The sequence below is a fragment of the Neltuma alba genome, unplaced genomic scaffold, assembly GCF_004799145.2.
Source record: "Neltuma alba isolate B1F8T4 unplaced genomic scaffold, ASM479914v2 tig00010631_pilon, whole genome shotgun sequence".
Taxonomy (NCBI): domain Eukaryota; kingdom Viridiplantae; phylum Streptophyta; class Magnoliopsida; order Fabales; family Fabaceae; genus Neltuma; species Neltuma alba.
Genome location: NW_021635485.1, coordinates 330980 through 356811, shown reverse-complemented (window position 1 = coordinate 356811; position 25832 = coordinate 330980). Strand labels below are relative to the sequence as shown.

The following is a 25832-nucleotide window of genomic DNA, read 5'->3' as shown; positions in this document are numbered from 1 at the left end:
TATGCTTATAAAATGACATGCTTTAATGCTCAATATTTCATTTACACATGGCCTTGGAACATACAAGAAATAGAGTAACATTCAATCTTTCATATTCTAAATTATCATCAAGCAATATCAACCCTCAAGCATGCATATTAAGCATACAATAAGGGTTACTTCACTACCTTATGTCTTTAAGCTTTTTTTTTCTTTCTTTGTTCATTTTGGAACTTGGACTTGCATAGAACCACTTGTTCTTCCTCTTCTCCTTCCTTCCTCCATGGGTTTGGTCTCCCTCCTCTTCTTTCCTCGCTTGGCTGAAAACTCTCCACACAAGGGAGGAAATGAGATATTTCTAATTATTTACTTGGATCTTGGCCCTTGATCTTACCTCAAATTACAAGGACTGTGTGGCTTATGATCTAACCATCCACTATAACTCTCTTCTAAGTGTACAAATCCCATGGCTTCATGCTTGATCCCTTGTCATATGTGCTTGATCTTACACCCTTCATTCTAAATCTTTCATTAAGTGTACAAATCTCTTGCCTTCTAACTTAATTACTTACCATGTGTGCTTATAATATTTTTCATGTGCTAATTACAAATAATATTTAATTCTTCTTCTAACTAAGAAATTATCTAATCCCTTCCCTGTCTCTCCATCAATTTGGCAATAAAATAGGGAGGAAAAATGAAGGGAAATTCGTGCATAAATAAACCCTTAACTACTCCTTCATCTGTCTTGTCATTTTACACCATATTAGGTACTTTTTCGAGTCTTGACTTACTCAGTACCATTGGGACATGTTCTGGCACCCTTTCTTCGTCACAAATAAGTCTACATGGCATTATATAACACGCATAAAAAGGGAGTGGTACTCTTCCCTTTGTTCTTTCATTAAAATATTTAATATACTTATTTTGGAGTAAAATTGCCTGAATTCTTTCTATCAGTCCCTGGCTCTGAGAATTTGCCTCAAGGCACCAATACTATCTTTTCATTATGAGGAATTTCTTTAATTTTTTTAAGTCAAAAGTCAACCTATAAATGGTTTATTTTGACTTTGCCTAGCTAGTATATAAATAGGTTTTAAATTCTGTTAAAGCTAATCTCTTCGCTTTTTAGGGATGAGATTACTTTTAAAGCCTATAATAATTCCTCAAGAATTTATTCCCCCATTTATCTCCAATTATTTGAGGCCTCCTCATATTTTAAATAATTCAATTTCAGCTAATATTCATAATTAGCCAAAACCTTGAGAATTTCATCAATTTGCTCTAGGGGTATTTTTATCATTCTTAGCCTCATACAGGACTTAAAACCTCATTTCCCATTTTTTGGAATTCTCTAGAATTTTTCTAGAATTTTTTGGCATACTTTCTATCACTACCCTTTCCTGCCCAAAACTTCCTAAATTTACGATTAGGTTCCTGCTTGGGTTTAGCCTCAGAAATCATCTCATTGAGGTTTCTAGCACAACCTTTGTCCTTAATCATCTATAATTCCCATACTCAAGCTCTCAAGCCTTTATCAGTCTCTAACTTGCCTGTCTCGTGGTTGTAGAAAACTCTTATTTTGTAATTTAGTCCCTAGGAATCTTTTCATCCTTCCAGGGAACTTCTGAAACTCGTGCCAAAAGGAGTCTGGTAGCTTACCTATTTTAGACTAATTTTGATACTTCTAGACCTAATATTTGAGATGTTATAGTGGGAAAGTTACAAGTATTAAAAAGTGTGGCTGTAGAGCCTAGTTTATAAGGAATTCATATTACAAGGTTTTGAGAAAATAGCAGTTAACAACATACACTTTTATTTTTATTTATATATCATATATATAATTGATAATTTTTAAGAATATAATAAATGAAAATAAAAATCATAAATATAAAAAGAGTTAATATATTATTAAAAAATTTGTAAGTACTAAAAACTATTTAATCAAATGCATTGAATGGATAAAAATAAAAATATACGTAAATACAAAATTGTTAATGAAAAATTTTATGTACTAAGAGATACTTAGTTAAATATATTTAATGTGATTTTTGTACATATGATTGTTGAATATTATTTTATTTTTGCAGATTTTTAGAGCCTAATTAAAGATTAATGATGGAGATGAATTGGGCTTAGAGTGAACTCTGATAATTAAATTTTATTAGTTAATTTTTTGTTCTTAGAATATTTTTATAAACATCAAATTATTACTAGAAAAAAATTATTGGGTCAAGGAAGGACCCACTTAAATACTCTTCTATTTCTTTTCATCCTCACTTTTTTTCCCCCCTCTTCACAGTAGCAATTGAAAAGGCTGAAATTTTTTGCTTTAACCGTATGATGCTTTTTCTCCAAAAGCTCATTGGAGAAAAAACTAGTCCAAACAAGCATGAGTGTTGAAGCAACCTACCAACTCATGTTTCACATTGTTCAAGGCACGTTTTTTAGTTTCCACACCATTCTAAACATAGGCTTAAATTTTATTAACTCTTATTTAAAATTAATAACTTTTCAACTTTATTTCTAATTAGCATATATTATACCTTAAGAGAACAAAGTCAATACAGCAATAAATGAAAGGTGAAATTGTATATTCATATAAAAAATCTCTCTCTTAATCCTATAAATAAGATTAAAAAAAATTTCTTCTCTCTCTGACAGAAGGGGTATGCTAAAGGACACAGCACAAAATCATGATACAAAACTCAACTCTGTTGTCTCACATTCTCTCCAAATATATCCTATGCATTCACTTTTGAATAGAGAGGATTTGATTAATCCTTGTCATACAGACCATAAAAAGTGCCAGAATTACTATAGTTGGAAGCAACTCGAAGTGTCGCTCTCTTAGTCTGTAGGCTCATAGATCGATTGTTCAGCGAAGATAATGGACAAATTAAGCAAGAGAGATATAGATGTTCTTTATTTTCGGTTTGGTTTTGCGTAAGATAATAAAATTCACAAACAGAGGGGGAAGAGTTCTACAGCTCGGAGTAAATAGAGGCAAACAATTGCTAGAAACATAATTCAATTGATTAACTTTCTCCTGGAAGTTCACATCACCATCGTCACCAAATTATAGTTAAGGAAATCCACTTTTGCACCATAATCAAATATCACTATCTGAGATCATAGGAACAGAGGAAAGGAGTTGAATGTTCCAAGCGTAAAATCATCCATGACAATGTTGGCCAAAAAAAAAAAATCATCCATGACAATCAGTAAAACTAAACGCCAAGTTTAGTTCGACCTTGCAAAGCAAATCTAAATCAACCAATAAAGACTCAAATCACACTGTCTACTTGAAATTATAGATGAACACCAAATGCCTCAAGAATTCAATTTAGTTCATCAACTCTAACCGAACAAGATGAAGTATGCTCCATCACAATTCTCTGTTTGTAATGACAAAGAGGAACAAAGAATCAGAAAATACAGATCAATGGACTTGCTTCCTCCATATTAGGCCAAAGGTTCAGGTGATGTTTAACTTCCAGAAGAACTAAGTGCCTTAGCCGAGCATGGTTGAGGTTTTATCTCTGCTAAGATTCTAATTTAGGTTCGCCATGGCTGAGCTTTACACTGAATCATAGAACTTGAGAGTAGAGGGTGGAAGAGAGTCTGAACGTTGGTCCCTCAACATCGCGACTTCTGTATTCTTATATTCACCAGCGTTCCTCCTTTCTTTCTTTCAGCTTTCGGTCTTGTATTTTTGCTCCCTGTATTTTGCCCATGTGGATTCCATTCATTTCGGTTTCCCGCTTCCTCAATTAAATTTTTCAGTTTTGTAACCGAAGGAATATGTTTTCCACTGGTGATGGAATTTGAATTCTCTTGTTGATGGAAAAGCTTTCCTCTAGAATGCGTTTTCTCCCTGGCTGGAATTGTATTTTCAGCATGTGTGAATTTTCAGTTTAATCCGTGAATTAAACCAATAAGCAAGAGATAATATCCAGTATGAAAAATTAACCAAATGATCATTAAAAAATACATTTTAACCCATTTCTCCTATTTATGTGCATAGAATGTTAATCCATAAATAATGCAATTAATACCTAATTAATCCACTAAAATACCCACAAAATACACTTGTTAACATATTAAAATAATAGTTTATCAGGATTCAATAGTACATGGACAAATACTTTTAATGAGAAAAAATCTATAATAACCTTGAAAAAAAAAAGAAAACTAAAAAAACTAATTAAAATTTGAGTAAAATTATAAAGATCAAATTAGTTTCTTTTCTTTGGCCAAAAAATATTTTTTTCCCTTAAAAAAATTGGTACAAGTTGTATTCATAGGTTCTATACTATGGTTGTTTCTTTTGTTGCTGCATTGTTGTTTTGATGACATTAGTGAGCACAATAATGGTTTTCTGATTGCCAATAAAATACACAATTTTTAATCTCATTTTATTATGTTTGGACGTGATAATTATAGCAAGATGCTAAAGGTCTTTTTTTTTTCCCCTTTATAAAAAAAAGATGCTGAAGTTCTCATCACTAGCTATTTATATTTCTATAACATGTTTCAACATTTTACTAAAATTACATAATAACTCCCGATTATTTTCATTTTAGTCTCTATATTTTCATATTATACAAATTATTTTGGTATATAAAAAATCAATTTCCATATTTTATAGTATAAACAAACAAATTATAATTAATAGCTCCACCAATCAAAGGATTGATACAATTTCATAAACAATAATCAAATCAAAATAACCTATAAAAATACGACTATCTTGATTGGTACATAATATATATCGCTATATCTTGAGTCTTATATTGTAATATCCAAAATTTTGAGCTTGAAAGTGTAAGGATTAGCATAAGATGGGTAGGCTATCAAGTTCCTTTGAGCAATAGCCCCAGGAACGTGAGAGGAAAGTTAAAAGGTCTTTAAGAACTAAACTACAGATTTGGAAAGTCCTAATGGCTAAAGTGTAAATAAATTTAGAGACTTCAATGGCGTCTCGAGACCCACAGGTGAGAAAAGAGGTTAGTTACGGGTCAAAAGTTATGTAAGAGCTCTCAATGAGGTGCTTTATGGGTTTAGCCTAATCGGGGGCAAAATCAAGATTTTAGAAAGTTTCGGGCAAAAACGAGTAACCAGGGAAAATATTCAAAAAATTCTAGAAAATCCCAAAAAAAATGAAAATGAAATTTTAAGACCTTTTTATGAAGAGAAATGATGAAAGTACCACTAAAATGACTTTAAAAGAATTTTTAAGATTATGGATCATTTTAAGGGATATAGCTAGAACTAATTATTTGAGCCATATGGAGGCCTCAGAAAAGTGAGTAAAAATGGGATCTCATGAATTAAGAGGCTATAGAAAATTGTAAAATTAGGCTCATATGTAGAAGGCCAGCGGAATGGCTTTAAAAATATTTAAAGCCTGGTTATGCCATTTAGGCGTATTTTATGAGAAATTCAAAAAGAACTACCTACGGGCTGCTGAGTTATGGCTTGCGAAAATTCAAGATATTTCTCCAAAATTAAAAGAAGTTTATGGTATAGATAAATAAATTTTTTGAACTCCAAATTGTTTAAAATAATCTATTTAAATGTTAATTATTTAATATTCCCTAAAGAGGAGACAAAATTAAGAAATATTTGAAGGTTGATGAAAGTGTTGTCAACATGCTGAGTCGTCAGATACATTTATGATGCCATTATGAAGGCTCTGAGTCATCATTTGAGTCACCAAAAGATTTTTAAGGACAGCAGGAAAAGTAGAAAGTAGTAAGGGTAGAGATTAGACAGTCCTCTGTCTGCCTAGTACAGTAAAATCTGTACTATGTGACTCAATGAGGTTGACTAGCCTGTTAATGGAATTGGCTATTTTTCTCTCTTCTCCTCTTAAATGGTGCCATATGGAAGCTCTTCTATTGACTAAAAATTATGAGAAGGCATATGGAGAAAAAAAGAACTGATAAGAGGCAAATCAGACCAGATAATTAGAAGCTTGTTCAAGAAGCTTTTAGATTCTCTCTTCTCCTCTTCATTTTCACACCATCTAGGAGCTTTCTATTAGTAGAGTTATTCTTATGCCATGTGTAGTTATTTGAAATGAGAAAAAGATGCCAGAACATCTCTCAATGTTACCAGGTAAGTTCGGACCTGAAAAAAATACTCAATATGGAGTAAAATTATAAAATAGGTGGAGAAATAGTCAAGGGTCAAAGAAAGCACGAATTTCTCCCTATTTCCTTCGTATTTTAATGTTAATTTAATGAGAGTATAATGTTGGAATCATGCCATTTGTCATGGGCAAAACTTGAAAAAAGGTTAAAATAATATTTCCTAATCACATGTTAAATATGTAAAAACACTTGGTAAGAAGAGAATGTGCCACCTAGCTTAATGATGCAAGGAAGATGATGCAAGCCAAGACACTTGTATAAATCATGAAGAAACAAACCCTAATCAAAAGCCATATGTCATGGTGAGTAAGCATCATAACTTGATTTTTACCATAGGGTAAATCTCAAGACAAGTATTATAAATACCCCTCCTCCCCCATTTTATGGGAGATTTTCGGCCAAGCATGTTAAAAGGGGGGGACACAAAATTTTCAGGGGAAAAGGAGAAGAGGAAGAGTAAGAAGTCTCAAGCTAAAGCAAGTTTCAAGACAAGGAATGGTTAGGAATTTTGATGTAGCTTATGTTGCTCTTTGTCTTGTTGATCTTGACTATGGTTTTGTTGAGTTTTGAAAGCATGAAAACCAAAGATGATACGCTATCCAAATGTGTTTTAAATCATGGAAAGAATTTATTGATGTTAAATTAATGATTAAGAGGAAGAAAAGAGTAAGAATCAAGGGTTTTTGTGATAAAATTGGAAAGAATCCAATTCCCCTAATTTTATGAGAATTTTGATCAGACTTAAGGATGATGATAGGGTTAGAATTTGATGATTTTGACACTTTTAATGTGTTTAGAATGAAAAATTATATGAGATAAAGGTTAGAAAGCAAGCTTGAAAGCATTGGAATTGAAAATAAAATTTTGCTCTAAAACCCCTATGTATTCATGAAGGGAATTGAAAGACGACGCGCAGCGGAAAAACTTAAAATTTTAAAACTTTCAATCCCTTGCCCGGATCTACCGATCGCGTTTAAGTCAGGTAGTAAGAAGCATTACCTTTCGGTGTTCGGTTTCCTGGTGACTCGGTGATTCTGCCGTTCAGGATGCCTCTGCTCGCCTCCTTTGTCGTTCGAAGTCGACAACTCCGGTCGGCTTCCTCTACCGGTATCCACACGAGTAGCCCTCAATCTCGAACGACATGCTAGCGTCTATGTCCGTCTAGGGTTTTCAAAAATCCGTCCTCTCTCCTCACTTTTGGCCGTCCCTTATCTGCTTAATGCTTTCGCTCTCACTTATAAAACCCTAGCTCCCTAATATCGAATATATAGGATGCTATAGGTATTATGAATGATATTTTAATTTCGAAATTAATCCTAAATTAATTCCGAAATTAATACAATATCAAATATTGCATAATTAGATAAGAGAACAATTAAATAAATACGGTTTATATTAAATCCGTCTCACAGATTTAATTCACCTATTTATTTAATTCAAAATAAAGATATGACGGAATTAATTTACATAGATCTAATTTATCCTTATAAATTAAATCTAACAATTAAAATCTCTTATATTTATATAATATATATATACGAATATATATATACACGTCCACCCTATTTATTCATTGAATCTGGACATATCTTAGATTCAATGAATCTGGACATCATAACTCGCGTTGGGCTATTTTGTGTGCGACCCTGTAGGCCCATATGAAGTTGGCAGTGGGCCATTAACTATAATGACTCACAAGTCGTAAGCGGTCTCTAGCAAGACATCACGACTACCCAAAACATATGAGGATCATTGAACGATGCAACCTTTCATACAACCATATCATGTCCCTTTTGTCACATGACATTTTGGTCATGGATGAGGCATGGAGAACATCATCCTCCTATTCATGACCGTTACTTTCTCGATCCCTGAGTAGTCTGAGTATAGAAACAGAACTACCTTTCCATTATAGTATGGCCATACATTCTCAGACTCACTCATCGAGGGGGCCCAGTAATGTCTCTCTACGAATGTGAGGGACAAATTCCATCTTGACCATTCACATTCCTCCGCATGAAAAACCACTAAGCCTGAACATAGTCTTTATGATCACTCGGTCAAAAGTGACTTTTGACTAGGTCAAAGCTAAGCGTTTCTCATGTATGAATCCATGATGATCTCAGGTCAAAGGGCATAGTGACATGGTTTGTATATGAGAGAAGCTTATGACTTAACCCATGCAGCTCTCTCATAGCGGGTCGGTCCAACACCTTGTACTCTTACATGTGCCTATGACTTTAATTTATATCTCTATATATCTTTAAAGTCATACTGGTCTTATTTCATCTTTGCTCCCACATAGATGACTAACCAGGGACATTTAGGATAAACCATGAGTTATCCAAGGATAGTCATCACAATAAACATGCAAATGATAACGTAATTAATAAATTCATAAATCAACAATGTTCATAGCAAAATGATTGGCCCCTAGGGCACAATTTCCAACAATTCGGCCATGCCTAGATGAAGGGAAAGGAGTTAGATTTTGTTGAATTTGATCTTGAAAATGGATTCTACATGCAAAGTTATGGGAGAACCGCATGTGAAATTAATTTTAGAAAGATTGAATCAAATTTAAAAGTTAGAAGTCAATGTGGCTTAAAGAAAGCAATGTGTTAATGCTGATTGTGATCATAGTTCTAATGAGTTAATGGCATTGTGTGCTAATATATTTAGGACTATGAGATGTTAAGGAACATGAATAGAAAAATTTGAGCAAACAACCTAAATGGTTAGAGGCAAAAGGAGCAAGAGGGAGTAAAGAGAAGGCTTAAAGATACAAGGTATAATGTGCAAGGGAAGAGAAATGCATGAAGAATAACAAAGAAAGAAGAGAAGAAAGTAACAATTGTGCCTATGTATTTAATGTAATCTTTATGTTAATGTATATATGGATAATACCAATGATATTATATAATGTTAAATGATGATGATGGCATGGATGATGGAGCATGTTAATAGATGAGAATGAATTATACAATATTGGAATGATTATGAGTATACAAGGAATAATTATAGTATGTTAATTCAAATTAAAGGGGATAAATGACTCTTAATGTGTAGTAAAGTTGAGATAAAGTAAAAATAAAGTAAATGAACGAATCTGACCTTGAAACTTTGTGAGCAATTAGTACACATCTCAAGCTTTATAACAACTAATACATCACATGAAATGGATGTGTGTGCTAAAAGAAATGATTTCTCAAAGTTAGGCTAGAAAAGTTGAAAATTATTGTTTAACCAAATGAATAGTATAATTGCATGTAATTTACTGTACAAAATAGGCAAGTAAATGAATTGGTGAGTATTTTTCTCCATGGAGAATTGAAAGAGTTTTAAATGAAAAATTTAGTCACCTCAATACGATTTTTTTATAATTAATTAGTTATGAATTTTTAAAATTAAACCAAAAATCTGAAACTTACCAGTGAATAGTAGCTCGAAAAGCAAATATCAAAATTTCAATTTACGAGCTTATTCTATAATCTGCTTGAGCCGTAACGCTACCAGACACATATCAAATGGGTTGAAAGAAATGATGTTTCATATATTCTCTCACAAACATATATTAATGAAAATTTTTATTTTGAAGAAATCATATTATCCACAAGTTATAAGTAATATCACTACTACAAAAAACAAATAACGTCAGAGAAGAAGGACAATTAAAAAGAAAAGTGGTGGTATTTGTGTAAATAAATTGTGACCGTTAACTTTCCACAGCTATTATTAAGAAAGCCGTTGTGGAAAATACTTTTAATGGCAGTTATCGTTCATAACCACCGTTAAGAATTCTTTCCACGATGGTTTTTGTCACATCCAGTAATCTGGTAAATAGAAATAAGGATATTCATAGGCATTTATAGGCCAAAATAATAGGAAGAAATAGAAGAACATAATTCCTAAAATTTATGTTAGTGTTGGGGCAAAAGAACAATTCCACAAAAGTTATGGGCAAGATTATATAATTTTGAAAATATGTAAGAAATAATCAAAAATTATGAAATAATCATAGAAATTAAAGGAAAGCCCCTGGACACTATATTAATTTTTAAAATGAATAATTTTGATGGGAAGTATTTATTATGATTTTCCAGCTAGTTTTGAAAGTTTGACTAATTAAGCAAACTTGGTTAAAATTAATTATGAAAAATATTTTGAGACTCAGAAAATTGAGAAACAATAGGGATAATGTACCTTGGGAATTATATGACAGTGTATAAGTGGTTTTATGCCCAAATTATCCCTAAAAAAATTATAAAGAAATTTAAGAGTGAATTAGGTCAAATTGAGGTCTTTTATTTGGAAAATTCCAAATAAATACCTTTCAGGAAAACTAAATTCCTAGAAAATTCATGAAACATCCTTCCTTTAACCCCTCAAAGTATGCATTTGGAAGTGTTATGGTTCAAGTGATTCACGAACCAAGCTCATAGATTGAAAATTTGCAATTGGTTCTCAAGTTACTGTTCATTAGTTAAATGGGAAAATGGCATTAAGGTCCCACACAAGCATAAATACAGCAAAAAGATCCCTTGAAATCTCATAATATTTCTAAAGTCCCAAAGGGACTTGTGTGTAATTTTTAGAATCATCAAATGACACTCTTGCCCTAACTATCAGAAATAAAGACATTGGGTGAGGAGTTTCCCGCGCAATATGGTTGAGAGAGAAGACGTTGGGAAAGAGTGAAGGAGCCATTGATGATGAAGTATCTTCTCCATTACCATTAGTGAACTCCAAAGAGCTTTCATGTGAATCTCCACAAATCTTCAGGTGTGGAACTTTCTTTCCTCTCCTCTCCTACCTTTCTTGACAGATTGTGCATTTGTTTGGGAATGAAAAATCAGAAAATCATTTTTGCCTTTGGTACTGCAAAGCTTTTGTTTTTGGTCTAGGATTCACAAGTTAATCAATGGAGAAGCTGTGTTTTTGGCTGGTGTGTGTTGGTGATTTAAGTTGGGTGTCTAGGATGATCATGGGTGCTCTGTTTTTGGGTTGTTTATGGGTGGTTTTGCTCTGTTTTGACGTTAGTTCAGTGGCAAAGGAAGAAGAAGATGAACATTAGTATGGGTAGAAACCCTTAGCACGAAATGGGATATTGTGTTGTCAATCAGGCCGCCATAGTTGTCAATGTGTGCCACGACACTTGTCATATAGCTCCTTGACTTGTCAATGACAGTTGCATGATTCTTGATGCAGGTTTAAATTACTGATGACGAGTACATCTGTAAAGCATCTATTTTGCTTTGTTCACATAGGGGGGAGTTTATAAATGATGGAGAAGATGATATGAAATATGTGGGAGGTAGTGTGAGAACAACAAATGTAAAGGAGGGCACAAGTTATGAAGAATTGAAGGAGATAATATCATCAATTGCTAGAAAAGAAAGCAACTCATTTCTTTTGAAATTCTCAGTTGTGTTTGATAAAAAAAAACTTTTGTAGAGTTGGTAGATGATGATGGGGTAGAACATTTGATATAGTTCAATGAAAAAAGTGGTTATGTGTATGTAGAAGAGAATGGAAATAAAGACCACATATAAGCAACAAGGGATAATACACTGGAGGAACAAGATGTGTAAGTTTAGTTTAACAAAACTGTTATTGTCATTTCTTGGTATGTCAGTTGTTACTGTCTTACTACCAACTTGTCAATGCATGCACCCTGACTTGTCTACACTTCTTGCAGGATTGATCAATCATTTGGAGGTGTCAATAAATTGTCTATATCTCCACCTACCTTATTTGATGTGATTGGAGAGCCACCATCAATTCCTTATGCTGTTGAAATGATCCCAACACCTACACCACAAATAAATTGTCTATATCTCTACCTACCTTATCTAATGTTACTTGTCACTGGATGCTGTGTTACTTGTCACTGGATGTTCTGTTAGTTGTTAGTGGATGCTGTGTTACTTGCCACTGGATGCTCTGTTAGTTGTTAGTGGATGCTGTGTTACTTGTCACTGGATGCTATGCTCCTTGAACCAGATGCTCTGTTAGTTGTTAGTAGATGTTGTGTTTTTTGTCACTGGATGCTGTGTTACTTGTCACTAGATACTGTGTTGTTAGTGAAGCCTTTTGATTTGTGTTTTTTTTTTTTGCAGATGAACTATTTCCATATGATGTTGCATGCTGTTAAGCCAGAATTGTTTGCCAATGAGGACAAAATTGACAACGAAGTGAAATGGGCTAAAGTTTACGTGCAGAATGATACGTGAGTGTAGTTGCTTTGTTCGATTGTATTATGTTGTTTTTGTTCACAATAACAATTGCATGGTACTAACATATTCAATTTCCTTGACAGTGATTCATGTAGAGTTCATGTTCTCTCTTGGCTACAAGAGTGGGATGGTACTGTTCGTGATGATGCAGGATATACAATGCCACGATACTACAATGGTGAACTATAAGAGTTGAAGGTTGGCTGTTTGTGGTGGTTTCTTACCCATCCAAATAATGAAGATGGGGTGAAGTGATGTCGATGTTATCAGACTACAACAAGAGCAAGAAGAGGAGATAGAGTAGTCTATTAATTTTTTGTTTTGTTAGCCCATGATATGTGTTGTAAGATGATTGGCAAACAAGTCATTTTGTAACAAACTGATCAAATTATATTTATAATATTATTACCTTTGTCATCACATGTTGTAATACTAATTTCTTAGGATTTTATTACATTTTTAATTACATTTCTGTTTTATATGTGCAGAGATATTAAGGGACAGTGTTTTATAAAATATTCTAATTTAATGACAAGTGATATAAGAATTTCATAACAAATGAATGTGTGGATATTAACAATTGATATTCAAAATTTTCACAACTAAAGGTGTCTATATAAATAATGTTACAATGCTCCATTGACAAGTCATACTGCAACCATTGACAAAGGACAGTGTTCTTATTAACAAGTCACAGTGCTCCATTGACAAGTCATAGTGTAACCATTGATAAGGAACAATGTTTTCACTAACAAGTCACAGTGCTCCATTGACAAGTCATAGTGAGACCATCGACAAGAAAGTATTCTCACTAACAAGTCACAGTGCTCTATTGACAAGTCATAGTGCAACTGTTGACAAGGGATAATGTTCTCACTAACAAGTCATAGTGCTCTATTAACAAGTCATAGTGCCACCATTGAGAAGGGACAGTGTTCTTATTAACAAGACACAGAGCTCCATTGACAAGTTAGTGTGCCACTTGTAACATCTAAACTTTTGGGCCTAGAAGTATCAAAAATAGCCTGAATTGGATAGGCTACCATACCCCTTTTGAGCAGAAGTCCCAAAGATGAGAAAGGAAGTTAAAGCAGTTTTAGGGACTAAACTACAAAGTAAAAGTTTTTAGGGACTCAAGTATAATCAAGGCTAGAGGCTCCAATAAAGTCTTAAGGGACCAAAAAGAGAAAAGAGGCTAGATACAGGCCAAGGGTTAAGTTAGAAACCTCAAAGAGAGGATTGTATGAAGTTAAGTCCAAGCAGGGACTAAACCGTAAATTCAGAAAACTATGACTAACAGGGGTAAAAATAGAGGAGTATACAGAGAATTCCAAGAAAAATCCCAGAAAATGAGAAATAATATTCCAAGACTCTTCTGTGAAGAGAAAAGACGAAAATACCCTTGAGGTAGCTTAAATAGAATTTGAGGTTATGGACGGTAAAAAGTATACCGTTTTACGTAATTATTTGAAATAGTAAGAGACCTAAAAAATGTATACAAAAATAAGGTTAAATGGTTGAAAGGTTGTACTAATTTATAAAAATTAGTCCTGTAACCAAAAGGCTAGTGGAATGGCTTTAATAAATTAAAATGCCAGTTATGCCGATAAAAGGGTATTTTAGTAAATGAATTTTATGCAAGGCTTAAAGGAAGTGTTATGGCCTAAGAAAATTCATAGATATTCTCTAGAATTAAAGAGAATTTATGAAGTAGATAGAAGAATTTTCTGAGCTCCGAAAGGCCATAAAGGAAGTTGGAGAAACGTGGACCAAGTAAAATAAGAGGAAACTTAGGGAACAAGTTTTGATCCAACGGCTAAGATCTAATCTCCCTTCTCCTCCACCACTTTTATGACACCTAGCATCTTCTAAAAGGATGAGGTAAGCATGATGCAAGAAGATGATGCAATGATGATGTAAAAGTTAACTTGAAGTTCCAAAATTGCTCTTACCCTTTCTATTAGCCACCAAGGGCATTTTGGTCCATTCAAGCCAAAGTTTTGGCTATAAATAGGCATTCCCTCCCCTCACATTTTGGCCAAGCAAGGAACCATAGGGGAGACTCTGCCTCTCTTGCATTTAGAGAGAGAAAGAGCTATTTCTAATGAGACAAAGTCCACCTAAGTTCAAGCTTCAAGATCAACGTATGTGATGGTTATAGCACCTGATTTGATGCCTATTTCAAATTAGTTTCTATTTGCATCTAATTTTGAAATTTGGTATGATTAAAGTGCATTCTGTGAGCTTTAAATCCATGGGTAGAACACTTCATTTGGATATGTGTATGATTTATGGTGATTTTTCAAAGTTAGGGTCTGAAATCTAGAAACAGTGTTGAACCTTTGGAAGAGTGACGAATTCCGTACAATTTCGATACTTTTCAGCATAGAATTGGTTCCTAAAACTATTTTTAATTTAAATATAACTTAAGGAGATTTTAATGAGACTTGGAGCCACTCAGTTTTGATTTTTCTAGAATTAATTATGAATTTTCAAAGTTGAGCAAAAATTCTGGAATGTTTGTGTGAATAGTAGCCGCGAAGCAAAATTTTCAGATTTGATCTTCTTGAATCTAAGGCCATCTAAAGTGGTCCTAATTGACAATAAATAGATCTTAAGGATGGGAAATGATAAGATTTATGTTAGAAAAGCTAGAAAAAAAACCCTAAAAGCAAAAGAAAGGGTTGAGGTTCAAGAGAGCTACTCTTGAACTTTATGTAATCTAGTGGTCCTAATAGATTGTGTGATCAATGTGATTATGTTTAGGACCTTGGAACATATAAGAGGATGTTTGGTGATGTTGACCAAATGCCCACATGGTTGGAAAGTCAAGGGAGTCAAAGGAAACATAAGAGGAAAACTTGAGGTGCAAGGTAGTGAACTTACCTATTGTTATTGCTTGATGTTGTATGCTTGTGTGTTGCCGTGTACATGTTATTGAATGTTATTGTAATATGTTTTAGCTACTGTAATTGCTATTCATGATGAGTAGATTATGTCTCCATGGCCATGCATCAAGAAGTTAGCTTTGAGCATACTAATATGTTACTAATTAACAAGAGAACAAACAAGTTGCGTGTAGTGCATTAGCATCCATCTATCATGAATAATATGGTATTGTTTGCTACTGAGATTCTCCCAAATCTCACCCCCTCCCTAACCAACTATTTAGGTCAATCATCAATGGGCAATAATGGCATGATAAGCAAGGAGAAGAAAGTGGAGAATTACTGATGTTAATGAATGATATTATTATTCAATGTGTAATTCTCCTATTATGTAATTTATGTTGTGGATGCCAATGATACCATGTATTTAATTATAATGCTTATGGCATGTATAGAAATGTATGAGAATGGATGGGAAAGAGTAAGCCCATGTTATGTATGCCAAAAAAATAAAAAGAATTAAAGTAAAGAGATGTTAAGGGATAAAACATAGGTCCTGGAGCAGTGAGTTTGTAACTCCAGTTTGACCTACCAAACGAATGAGTTAAGCCTTAAGATTTAGTAGACTCATAATACACATTCCAAGATTTAAAATGAGAGGTAGATCACCTTAATTGGATGTGTTCACAAGGAGATATGAATTTCCAAATTTGAGGCACAGAATCTAGAAGTTCCAGATTTTACAAAATGAACAGTAATATTTATTGATTAAACTGTATGAATTAGACAAGGATAAGTCCAATTGGATATTTTTTCCCTTAAAGAGATTTGAAATATCTTTTTTTAGAACTTTAGAACACCCCAATACAATTTTTATGGAATTAGTTATGAATTTTTGAAATTGGGCCTGTAATCTGGAAATTAAACAGTAAATAATAACCCGAGTAATTATGCTGAAATTTTAATCCACGGGCTTAAGTTGTGATGCTTGAATCATAACACTTACGAATGCGTACTCTGAGGGATTAAAGGCAGGGTGTTTCACTACTATTGACAAGTCACAGTGCCACTATTGATAGGGGACAGGAAGAGGTAAGTTTTTAACACTTCATTAATAATAATTATATATGACAATATAACCAAAATATAATATAACAGAGTGATTGAAAATATCATTTGATGGTAAAAAAGGTTATGTTACTTGAATTCATATTGTTGACAATTTACATTAGCAAATTTATTGACAAGTCATAGTGCAATGATTGACAAGTCATAACAGGTCTAATGACAACGTAGAGTGCAGGTAATGACAACTGAACTGATAGAAGAATTTAACATGCCAATTCATAGTCAACTTTCATTTACACCTTCATATACATGAAACTACACCTATTTCACAACCCATCCAAAAAATACATAGGGGTTGCATATAATTACAAAACTAACCAGTGATGTGTATCTATTTACAAAAAAATCCTTCACACCCATTTACAAAATATTCCCTTCACAGCCATATATAAAAAATAGCTGATTTCAATATGTTCTCAGTTGGGATTTGGGTTCTTACATGTCTTGCACAATATTTTTCGGAGAGCAGTGGCATTTGGAAATATTTGTCCTTCTCCAATAATCAAATCCTTCCATTTTGTGGAATTTATTTGTGGTGTAGGTGTTGGGATCATTTCAACAGTATAAGGAATTGATGGTAGCTCTCCAATCACATCAGATAAGATAGGTGAAGACATAGACAATTCATTTACACCTCCAAATGATTAATCAATCCTACAGGAAATGACAAGTCAAGGTGTATACATTAACAAGTTGGTAATAAGACAGTAACAATTGATATACCAAGAAATGACAATAACAGTTTTATTAAACTAAACTTACATATCTTGTTCCTCTATTGTATTATCCCTTATTGCTTCTATGTGGTCCTTATTTTCATTCTCTTCTACATACACATGACCACTTTTTTTATTGAACTTTATCAAATGTTCTACCCTATCATTATCTACCAACTCCACAAAAGTTTTTTTATCAAACACAACTAAGAATTTCAAAAGAAATGAGTTGTTTTCTTTTCCAGCAAATTGATGATATTATTTCCTTCAATTCTTCATAACTTGTGCCCTCCTTTACATTTGTTGTTCTTACACTACCTCCCACATATCTCATATCATCTTCTCTATCATTTATAAACTTTCTCCATATGTGAACAAAGCAAACTAGATGCTTTACAAATGTACTCGCCATCAATAATTTAAACCTGCATCAAGAATCACGCAACTGTCATTGACAAGTCAAGGAGCTATATTGACAAGTGTCGCTACACACATTGATAACTATCACGGTCTGATTGACAACACAATATCCCATTTCGTGCTAAGAGTTTTTACCCACACTAACCTTTATCTTCTTCTTCCTTTGCTACTAAACTAACGTCAGAACAAAGCAAAACCACCCACAAGCAACCCAAAAACAGAGCACCCATGATCATCCTACACACCTAACTTAAATCACCAATACACACCAACCAAAAACATAGCTTCTCCATTGATTAACTTGTGAATCCTAGACCAAAAACAAAAGCTTTGCAGTACCAAAGGCAAAAACGATTTTCTGATTTCCATTCCCAAACAAATACACAATCTGTCAAGAAAGGTAAGAGAGGAGAGGAAAGAAAGCTTAACACTTGAAGATTTGTAGAGATTGACATAGAAGCTCTTTGGAGTTCACTAATGGTAATGGAGAAGATACTTCATCATCAATGGCTCCTTCCCTCTTTCCCAACATCTTTTCTCTCAACCATATTGCATGGAAAACTCCTCACCCACCGTCTTTGTTTCTGATAGTTAGGGCAAGAGTGTCATTTGATTATTCTAAAAATTACACACAAGTCCTTTTGGGACTTCAGAAACATTATGAGATTTTAGGGGACCTTTTTGCTGTATTTATGCTTGTGTGGAACCTTAATGCCATTTTCCCTAGTTAAACTCCAGATTTTTAGTCCAATTTGGGAAATTCATAACTAATTCTAGAAAAATCGTATTGAGGTGATTCAAAATTCTATTCGAAGCTCTCTCAATTATGTACAGGAGGAAAATATGAAACTTGACTTATCCTTATCCAACTCATGCAGTTTATTCATTAAACTTTATTGTTTATTTAGTCAAAACTGTACATTCTAGTTTCTCTGTCCTAACTTTGACCAAGCATTACTCTTAGCACACACATCTATTTGAGGTGATCTACCAATTGTTTCAAAGTTCAAGATGTGTATTCTAACCATACCAAATTTCATGGCTTAGGTCATACATGTGATAGGTCAAAATAGAGCTGGAAGCTGACTGCTTGAGGACCTATGTTTTATCCATTAGACAATTCTTGCTTTATTTTTTTTTTTTATTGTTTTGGCATGCATAGCTTGGCTTTATTCTTTCCCATTCATTCTCATACATTTCCATTCATGCCATAAACATTCTAAACAAATATATCACATTATTGGCATTCATATATATAATTTACACATTAGGAGAATCCTACATTAACCAATAGCTTCATTTATTGACATGAATAATTCTCCACTTTCTTTTCCTTCCTTCTCATGCTTTCCTTCATGCAATCATTGTTCATCATACTTGACCTAAATAGTTGGTTAGGGAAAGGTGAGATTCAGGAGAATCTCAGTAGCAAACAATAACCACCCAAACATACATGGTAAGCTTGGCATTTATAACATGCTTGCAACTTAATACCTTTATAACATAATGACATGTTTGGAAATCATCATGCATTAACCATAAAACACATAGGCCTATGAAAAATTTCAAACATATTCACAATCACAATGCATGAGTTCATAAAACCATATAAACATAGAAGATGTCATACATGCAAGCAAATACTAAGCACATAAGAGTAGGGTAAAGTTTGCTACCTTGTGTCCTTAAACTTTATTCTCACTCCCTTTTGCTTCCAACCATTAAGGTTGCTTATTCAACCACATCTAAACCTTCTCTTGGATGCCTCAAGGTCCTAATCACAGCCACTAGGGTCACATCACTCATTAGGACCAAGAATTACACAATATGGAAGACTTATATCCTTAAACTTAATCCCTTTTTCCTTAATTTATAATATAGTGTTCTAACTTTGTAAAAATTATTCTCTTAGGCCAATCCTATACAATTTTGCCCATGGAATCCAAATATGAGTTTAGCTTCATCAAAATCTAGCTCCTTCCCCTAGTCCTAGGCCAAAACCGAAATCTGCCATTTAATTTTCAGTTTTGATTCCAATACTTCCAACTTCATTTTTTCGTCTTATCCATACATAATTTTTCATTTTAAACACATTGGAAGCATCAAAATCATCAAAATCACATCCTAGGTACAAGAACCAGGTCTGGTCGAAACATTTTCTCAAGTTACATAATCATGAAATTCAACCAATTTCAGCATAAAACCACTTGATTTGTGTTTCTTTCAAGCTTTTGAACATTATTCTAACATTAATTTCATCTTCCCCTACTCTTAAGAATTTCGTGCAGCATAACCCTCTAGGATTTCAAGGTCCCAAAAATCATTAAAATCCACAACCAAGCTCAATAACAACAAGGGTAGTGAAAACTACATCAAAAACCATGAACATACCTTGTTTTGGAGCTTGATCTTGCATATGACTATTTAGCCTTTCTTTCTCTCTCTTATTTCTCTCTCTAAAAACCATTTTTTCAAAACTTCCCTAAGGTTTCCTCTAGGTTGGACGAAAATGAGGGAGGGGAGGGGGCATTTATAGAAAACAAGACTGAATTTGGGTCATTGATCTTAAAAATATGTGGCTTGATCTAGACCATCCATTTTCTCTTTTAATCTTATGGTGACAAGTGTCCCATGAAATCATGCTTACATCATCTTGATGACATCATGCTTACATCATCAATCCACATGCTTTTAATCCAACCGTACACGTGTCTTGCATCCAGCCATACACGTAATACCTTCTTTTTCTATCTAACCGCACACTTGTCTCCTCCATATTCCTTCATCATTTTGGCATTAAAATAGGGAGAAAATTAATATAAAATTCTTGCAAAATACAACCCTTAGGTATTCCTCCACTTATCTTGCATTTTGCACCGTATATGTACTTTTTCGGGTCTTGACTTTCCCAGGACCACTGGGACATGTTATGGCACCATTTTCTCACCTTAAATAAATCCACATAGCATTATATAACATGCCCAAAGAGGAAGTGATGCTCTTCCCTTGTTCTTCCATTAAAATAATTAATAATATTTATTTCGGAGTGATCGTGACCAAATTCTTTCTACCGGTTCACAACTCCGAGAATCTATCTCCGAGTACCAATACTATTTATTTATCACAAGGAATTTCTCTAATTTTTCTTAATTCAAAAGTCAATCTCTAGATATTGGACTTTGACTTTCCCCGGATAATGTACAAATAGGCTTGAAATTTTATTAAAGCTAACCTTTATAAAATTATGATTTTGCCCCTGCTTTGGTTTAACCTCAAAATTCACCTCATTGTGGCCTCTAATATAACTGTTGGCCTATATTCATCTCTATTTCTCATTCTTAAGCCTCGAGACTTCACTAGAGTCTAACTTTCTCTTTTTTTAGTCCTAGAAAACTTTCCTTTTGCGATTTAGTCCCTGGGAATCCCTCTGTCCTTACAGGGAATCTCTGGGACCTTTATCAAAAAGAGTTTGGTAGCCTGCCCATCTTAAGCTAATTCTAGTACTTCTAGGCCCAAAAGTCCTGATGTGATAATTCACAAGGTATCCCAAGGAATTATAAGAGATTATAAAGTAGAAGATAGCCCCTTAAATGCTCAGAAATTTCTTAATGGCCTTGTCGAATAAAGAAATCCCTATGAAAAGGAAAATAGTTTTCCTCTTTATAATTAGTAGAAAATTGAGACGGTAACAAAGGAGGGCATTTTAAGAAGAAAAAAATAAGAAGAATGGATTATGGATCTGATAGAAAATAATTATAGTAGCTAGGATACGGTAATTATCGAATAGGAATTAATCTCAGAGCAAAGTGCATTGATAAAATGAAAAGCTCTCTCTTGTCTTTTACTTGGCCTACAAGTTGCCACTTGTCAAGCCACCAATAGAGAGGATTTGAGTACCAAGTGTCAAGCCACAAGGATGGAGAGGATTTTGACTTTGAAAATTGATTTGCAATTGGAATTAAATTAATAGTGGAAAAGGTTGCAAGAAGGCATAGGGAAGTGGCACCTCACTATGGTAATTAGAATGATCTTGAAGGGTTAATCTAAAAGACTTGGCCTATAAATAGACACTCCCTCCCCCCTTGCAAGAGCATATTTCCGCCACCCTTGGGGAGGTTCTTGCAATTTGATTTCTTGAATTGTAATCAAGAGGAAAGATGCTACTTTTGGTCAACCAAACTTAGATCTAAGGTTAGTAAGTTGTTCTATTATGTTTCTTGCCTTGATTCCTTGGATTGGATGGTTGAAAAATATGGTTTCCCTCACGGAGAGGTGCTTGCTGAAATGTTATAGAGTTAGGGGAAGGAGGTTTTGATGTTATACCTATTTAAAACACATTAAATAGAGGTTGTTTCAAATAGTTTTATGTTGATATGTGAAATATTTCATGTTTTGGTTGTTAATGGGTACTATTCGGCCAAGCTAAGATCTGTACCCTAGGATGTGTTTTTCATAGTTTTGATGCTTCCATTGTGTTTAAAATGGAAAATAGTATAGGGTAAACCTAAAGAACAAGCATTGAAATTAAAGTTAGAATTTTTGGATTTCAAGACCCCTATTCAGTCAATACTATTTCTTGAAGAAGGAATTTTCTTTTCTTGAATCCAAGTTCATATTTGGATTTTACATGAAAAATTATGTAGGACTAACCTAAGAAGGAAGTTTTTTGGTCAAAGAAAACAAAGCTCCAAAATTCAAAGAATTAGGGTTAAGGGGTTACTCAAGCTTTGTCATTGAGTCTTGTGTGGTTTAAAGTATAATGTGGTTGCCCCTTTTTGTAATGTGATATTTAGGATTTGATATTTGTGGAGGGAAGGAGCAAGAACAAAGAGCAAAGAAGCAATTGGATCAAGGTAGCAAGATTTAATTAACTTTTAATATTGACATTGCTTTGATTATTAATGCATGGATAATTGCTATTATGTGGTTGAACTATGATGATTGTGATGTGGCTGCTCCTTGCATTTTGTTTCTTTGGCTATTGTATGTTAGAGATTGCCTAACTATGAGAGAATTAGTTCTCCAATGATGGCTAATGTTGAAATGCTTCTTGATGATGCATGTTTGATGTTATGGTTGATTTATCTTATTATTAGGATTTCAATAAAATCTCATTCCTTCTAAATGTAATTCAATATTCTTGGAACCATGAAACCATGAAACCACTTGACTTTGACAATGTATAACCATATAGGCACAGGTGCTATAACCCTATTAGGCTGTTGACTTGGAGCAGCATTTTGACTATGTTACTGGATGAATTAAATTCTGAAATTTGGCATGAGCTTTAATTCAATACATAGAACGTTCAAATTGGACATTTGTACAATTTATAGTGATTTTTCAAAGTTAAGGTTTGAATTCTGGAAAAAAAGTTTATAATCAATGGAATAGTAATAACTTCCGTACAAATCTAGCACTGTTTCACACTGAATTGGTTCTTAAGATTATTTTTCCTTGAAAGAGAATTCAAATAGCCTTCAGTAGGACTTGGAACTACTCTATTTTGATTTTTTTAGAATTAATTATAAATTTTTAAAGTTGCATAGAAAATATGGAATTATCAAATAAATAGTGTTTCCGTAATCAACGTCTTAGTTACGTTTTTATAAGCTTAAGGCCATTCAAAGTGGTCAGAAATGGTTCTAAATGGACTTGAAAGTATAATAGAAGTAAGGTGTGACAGTTTTCTTAATAACTACCGTGGAAAGTTTAAAACTTAACCCTATCACGCATTCTGTTTTTCTCATTTTCATAGTTTCACAGACTCATAGTGCACGGTGGTCCCCCTTTGTCCCACTATCGAACTGCAATACTGGCAAATCCCTACTGTTTCCTGCCATATTTCTTTCTCTATTTCACTCGTGGTGTTATTCTGCCGTGTCAGCCGTCTTCCATCGCTATTGTTGCGTCTTCCTTCATTTTAATCTTTTCCATTGAGTGAATTTCCTCTTCTTTCATTATTTTCATTTTTCCTTTGTGTCTTGGGATGTTTTGATAATAGAAATCTGTTGTATTTCAAATGGGTTGGTTGGTTTTACATTTTGGATGTCTTGTATTATTTATTTTGCGTTTCTTTCATGCTTGAAGGGTTGGTTGGTGACATTTGGAGTTAGAAAACTTCAATTACTTCCTATACACAGTATTAGAAACATGTTTAAATGTTCAAAGTTGATTAGTTCTTGAGTTTTTGAATTTTTTATAACTTTTTTATGTTTATTTCAAATTTTTGTCAATTTTTTGTAATAAAAGTTATGTGTTTTGCCCAATTTTTTTTTTCATTATGAACTTTGATTGATGATAAAGTGTTGTTTAAAATTTTATGACAAATGGATATCATTTGTGTTCCCATTTTGATTCAGAAATTTTAGCTTAAAGAATCTTTATTCATTGATTGGTTTGAGATTGAATTGTTGTTTTCATTTTGTTAGTTATAGCTCTTCAAATTTGTCTTGTATTTGTTTATTGTATTGCTAGTTTGTTAATTGATTGATTTGTCTATTTTTTAAATAATTTGGGATTTGTCATATTTAAGGGGAAATTCTGTCAAAATTTTTATAAAATAAAAAAGACATTCCCTTCAATTTGTGATTAACTGTTAGTCAATTTTAATTTATTAACTAACACTTAATTATTTTATTTATTTGAATATTTGAATTAAGCAGTTATAATTAAGCTTGATTGTAATATCCTAAAAAAAATTCAAAAAAAAATAATAAAAAAATAATAAATTATTATTATTATTATAATATTTTAATTAAAAAAAAAAGGAAGCAGCTTTCCACCGAATTCGGTGGAAAGCTGCACCATTTGACTAAGGGAGAGGAATTTAGGGGAGAAGGAATTAATGAAGGAAGGAAAAAAAAATGCAATGGTAGTTGGGAAAATGAAAGATAAAAGAGATAGAAGATGATGGGGGCATGAGAGAGCGGAGAAGAGAGAAGTGAGAGAGCGGAGAAGAGAGAAAGAGTGAGGGAGAGAAGAAACAGAGCTGCGATCATTTTGAAAGAGAAGGCAAACTTTGAAGATAATTTAGGTACACAAATGTACTTCCTTTTATCAAGCTTTCTTTATAAATATTTCTTATATATTTTATGCTTCATAATAGTAGTATTACCCTAGTGATTAGAGAAAATTTTGAGATTTATATATGATATAAGTATTGAGTTTTGACAAAAGATGACTATAGAAATTTAGAAATAAATAAGTTGTTAATTTTAATCGGTTTAGATTTCTCTATTTGTTGGTTTTTAGTATTTAAATTAATTTTTCTAGTTGAAAAATCTGTTATATATGATTTATATTATATTTTTACCGATTAAATTCAAGTTAAGTAATTTATTTGGATTGTTTGATATATTATTGAGATTTTAATCGGTTTAATTTTATTTATTGGGTGACTGGAGGTTTTAAAATAATTATTGTAGCTAAAAAGTCTATTATTTATGGAAATATATATATATATATATATATATGGTAGTTGTACCATTAAAGTTTTTATTAGATTATTTAGTTATAAATATTTGAAGTATTATTAAATTTTTGAGAGTTTTTAGAATCTAGAAAATAATAATTTTATATTTAGAAATTGTGGAAAATCCTTTTTATTAAGGTAAATAATTTGGAGGTGGTAAATAAATAATTTGGGGTTGTTAGAAATTTAAATAATATAGAGAGGTTTAATTAATTAATTAATTAATTAATTTATATTAATATGTGGTTATATTAATTGTGTAGATTAATTATTGGTTGAGCAAAGGATTGACCTTGTGGTAATCCTTAGTATTGCCTTGGCGAGAGGTAACCACTTTCCACTTGTTATATGTGCTAATATGTTGTTTGTGAGTATTTTGCTATTTTGGTATAATGATTTGTTATTTGAAACTCGAGTAGATAAATTATATCTTTTGAGCTATGAAAATTGTCCTGTGGGATTTTTGGAATTGTGATTGAGGAGTTTGGAAAAGATATATGATTTATATCTTATGGATTATACTGGGAAAAGATTGAGACATTTTTGTTATATTGTGAATGGTTAGTTGTTATTTGGATTTTGGATTGAGCGCTATCCTACCACGTGGTAAGGCCGCCATTGGTGCACATTGGTTGGCTTCTTCCTTCGTCCCTAGAGTAAGGGATAGACCCTTGTGGCTTTTTATTCGTCCCCCAAAGTGTGGGATAGGCCTGTAATAAGGGATGGATCTTTGTGACTATTTAATCGTCCCCCAAAATGTGGGATAGGCCTATAGGTCGGTTTGATCCCCTTATAGTGAGGGATAGACTTATGTGGCTTGTGTGCTAGCCCCC

At 33.0% G+C, this 25832-nt stretch overlaps 1 protein-coding gene across 1 annotated transcript in view; it reads left to right on the top strand.

The window, feature by feature from the left end:
- The window catches only part of LOC114757779 (hyoscyamine 6-dioxygenase-like), a 55978-nt gene extending 43416 nt beyond the window's left edge, over nt 1-12562 (top strand). The window contains exons 5-7 of the mRNA XM_028946862.1: nt 11836-11929; nt 12257-12366; nt 12457-12562. Of these exons, the coding sequence (XP_028802695.1) occupies nt 11836-11929; nt 12257-12366; nt 12457-12562 (310 nt within the window). The remainder of the gene's footprint in view (nt 1-11835; nt 11930-12256; nt 12367-12456) is intronic.
- The last annotated feature ends 13270 nt before the right edge of the window (nt 12563-25832 follow it).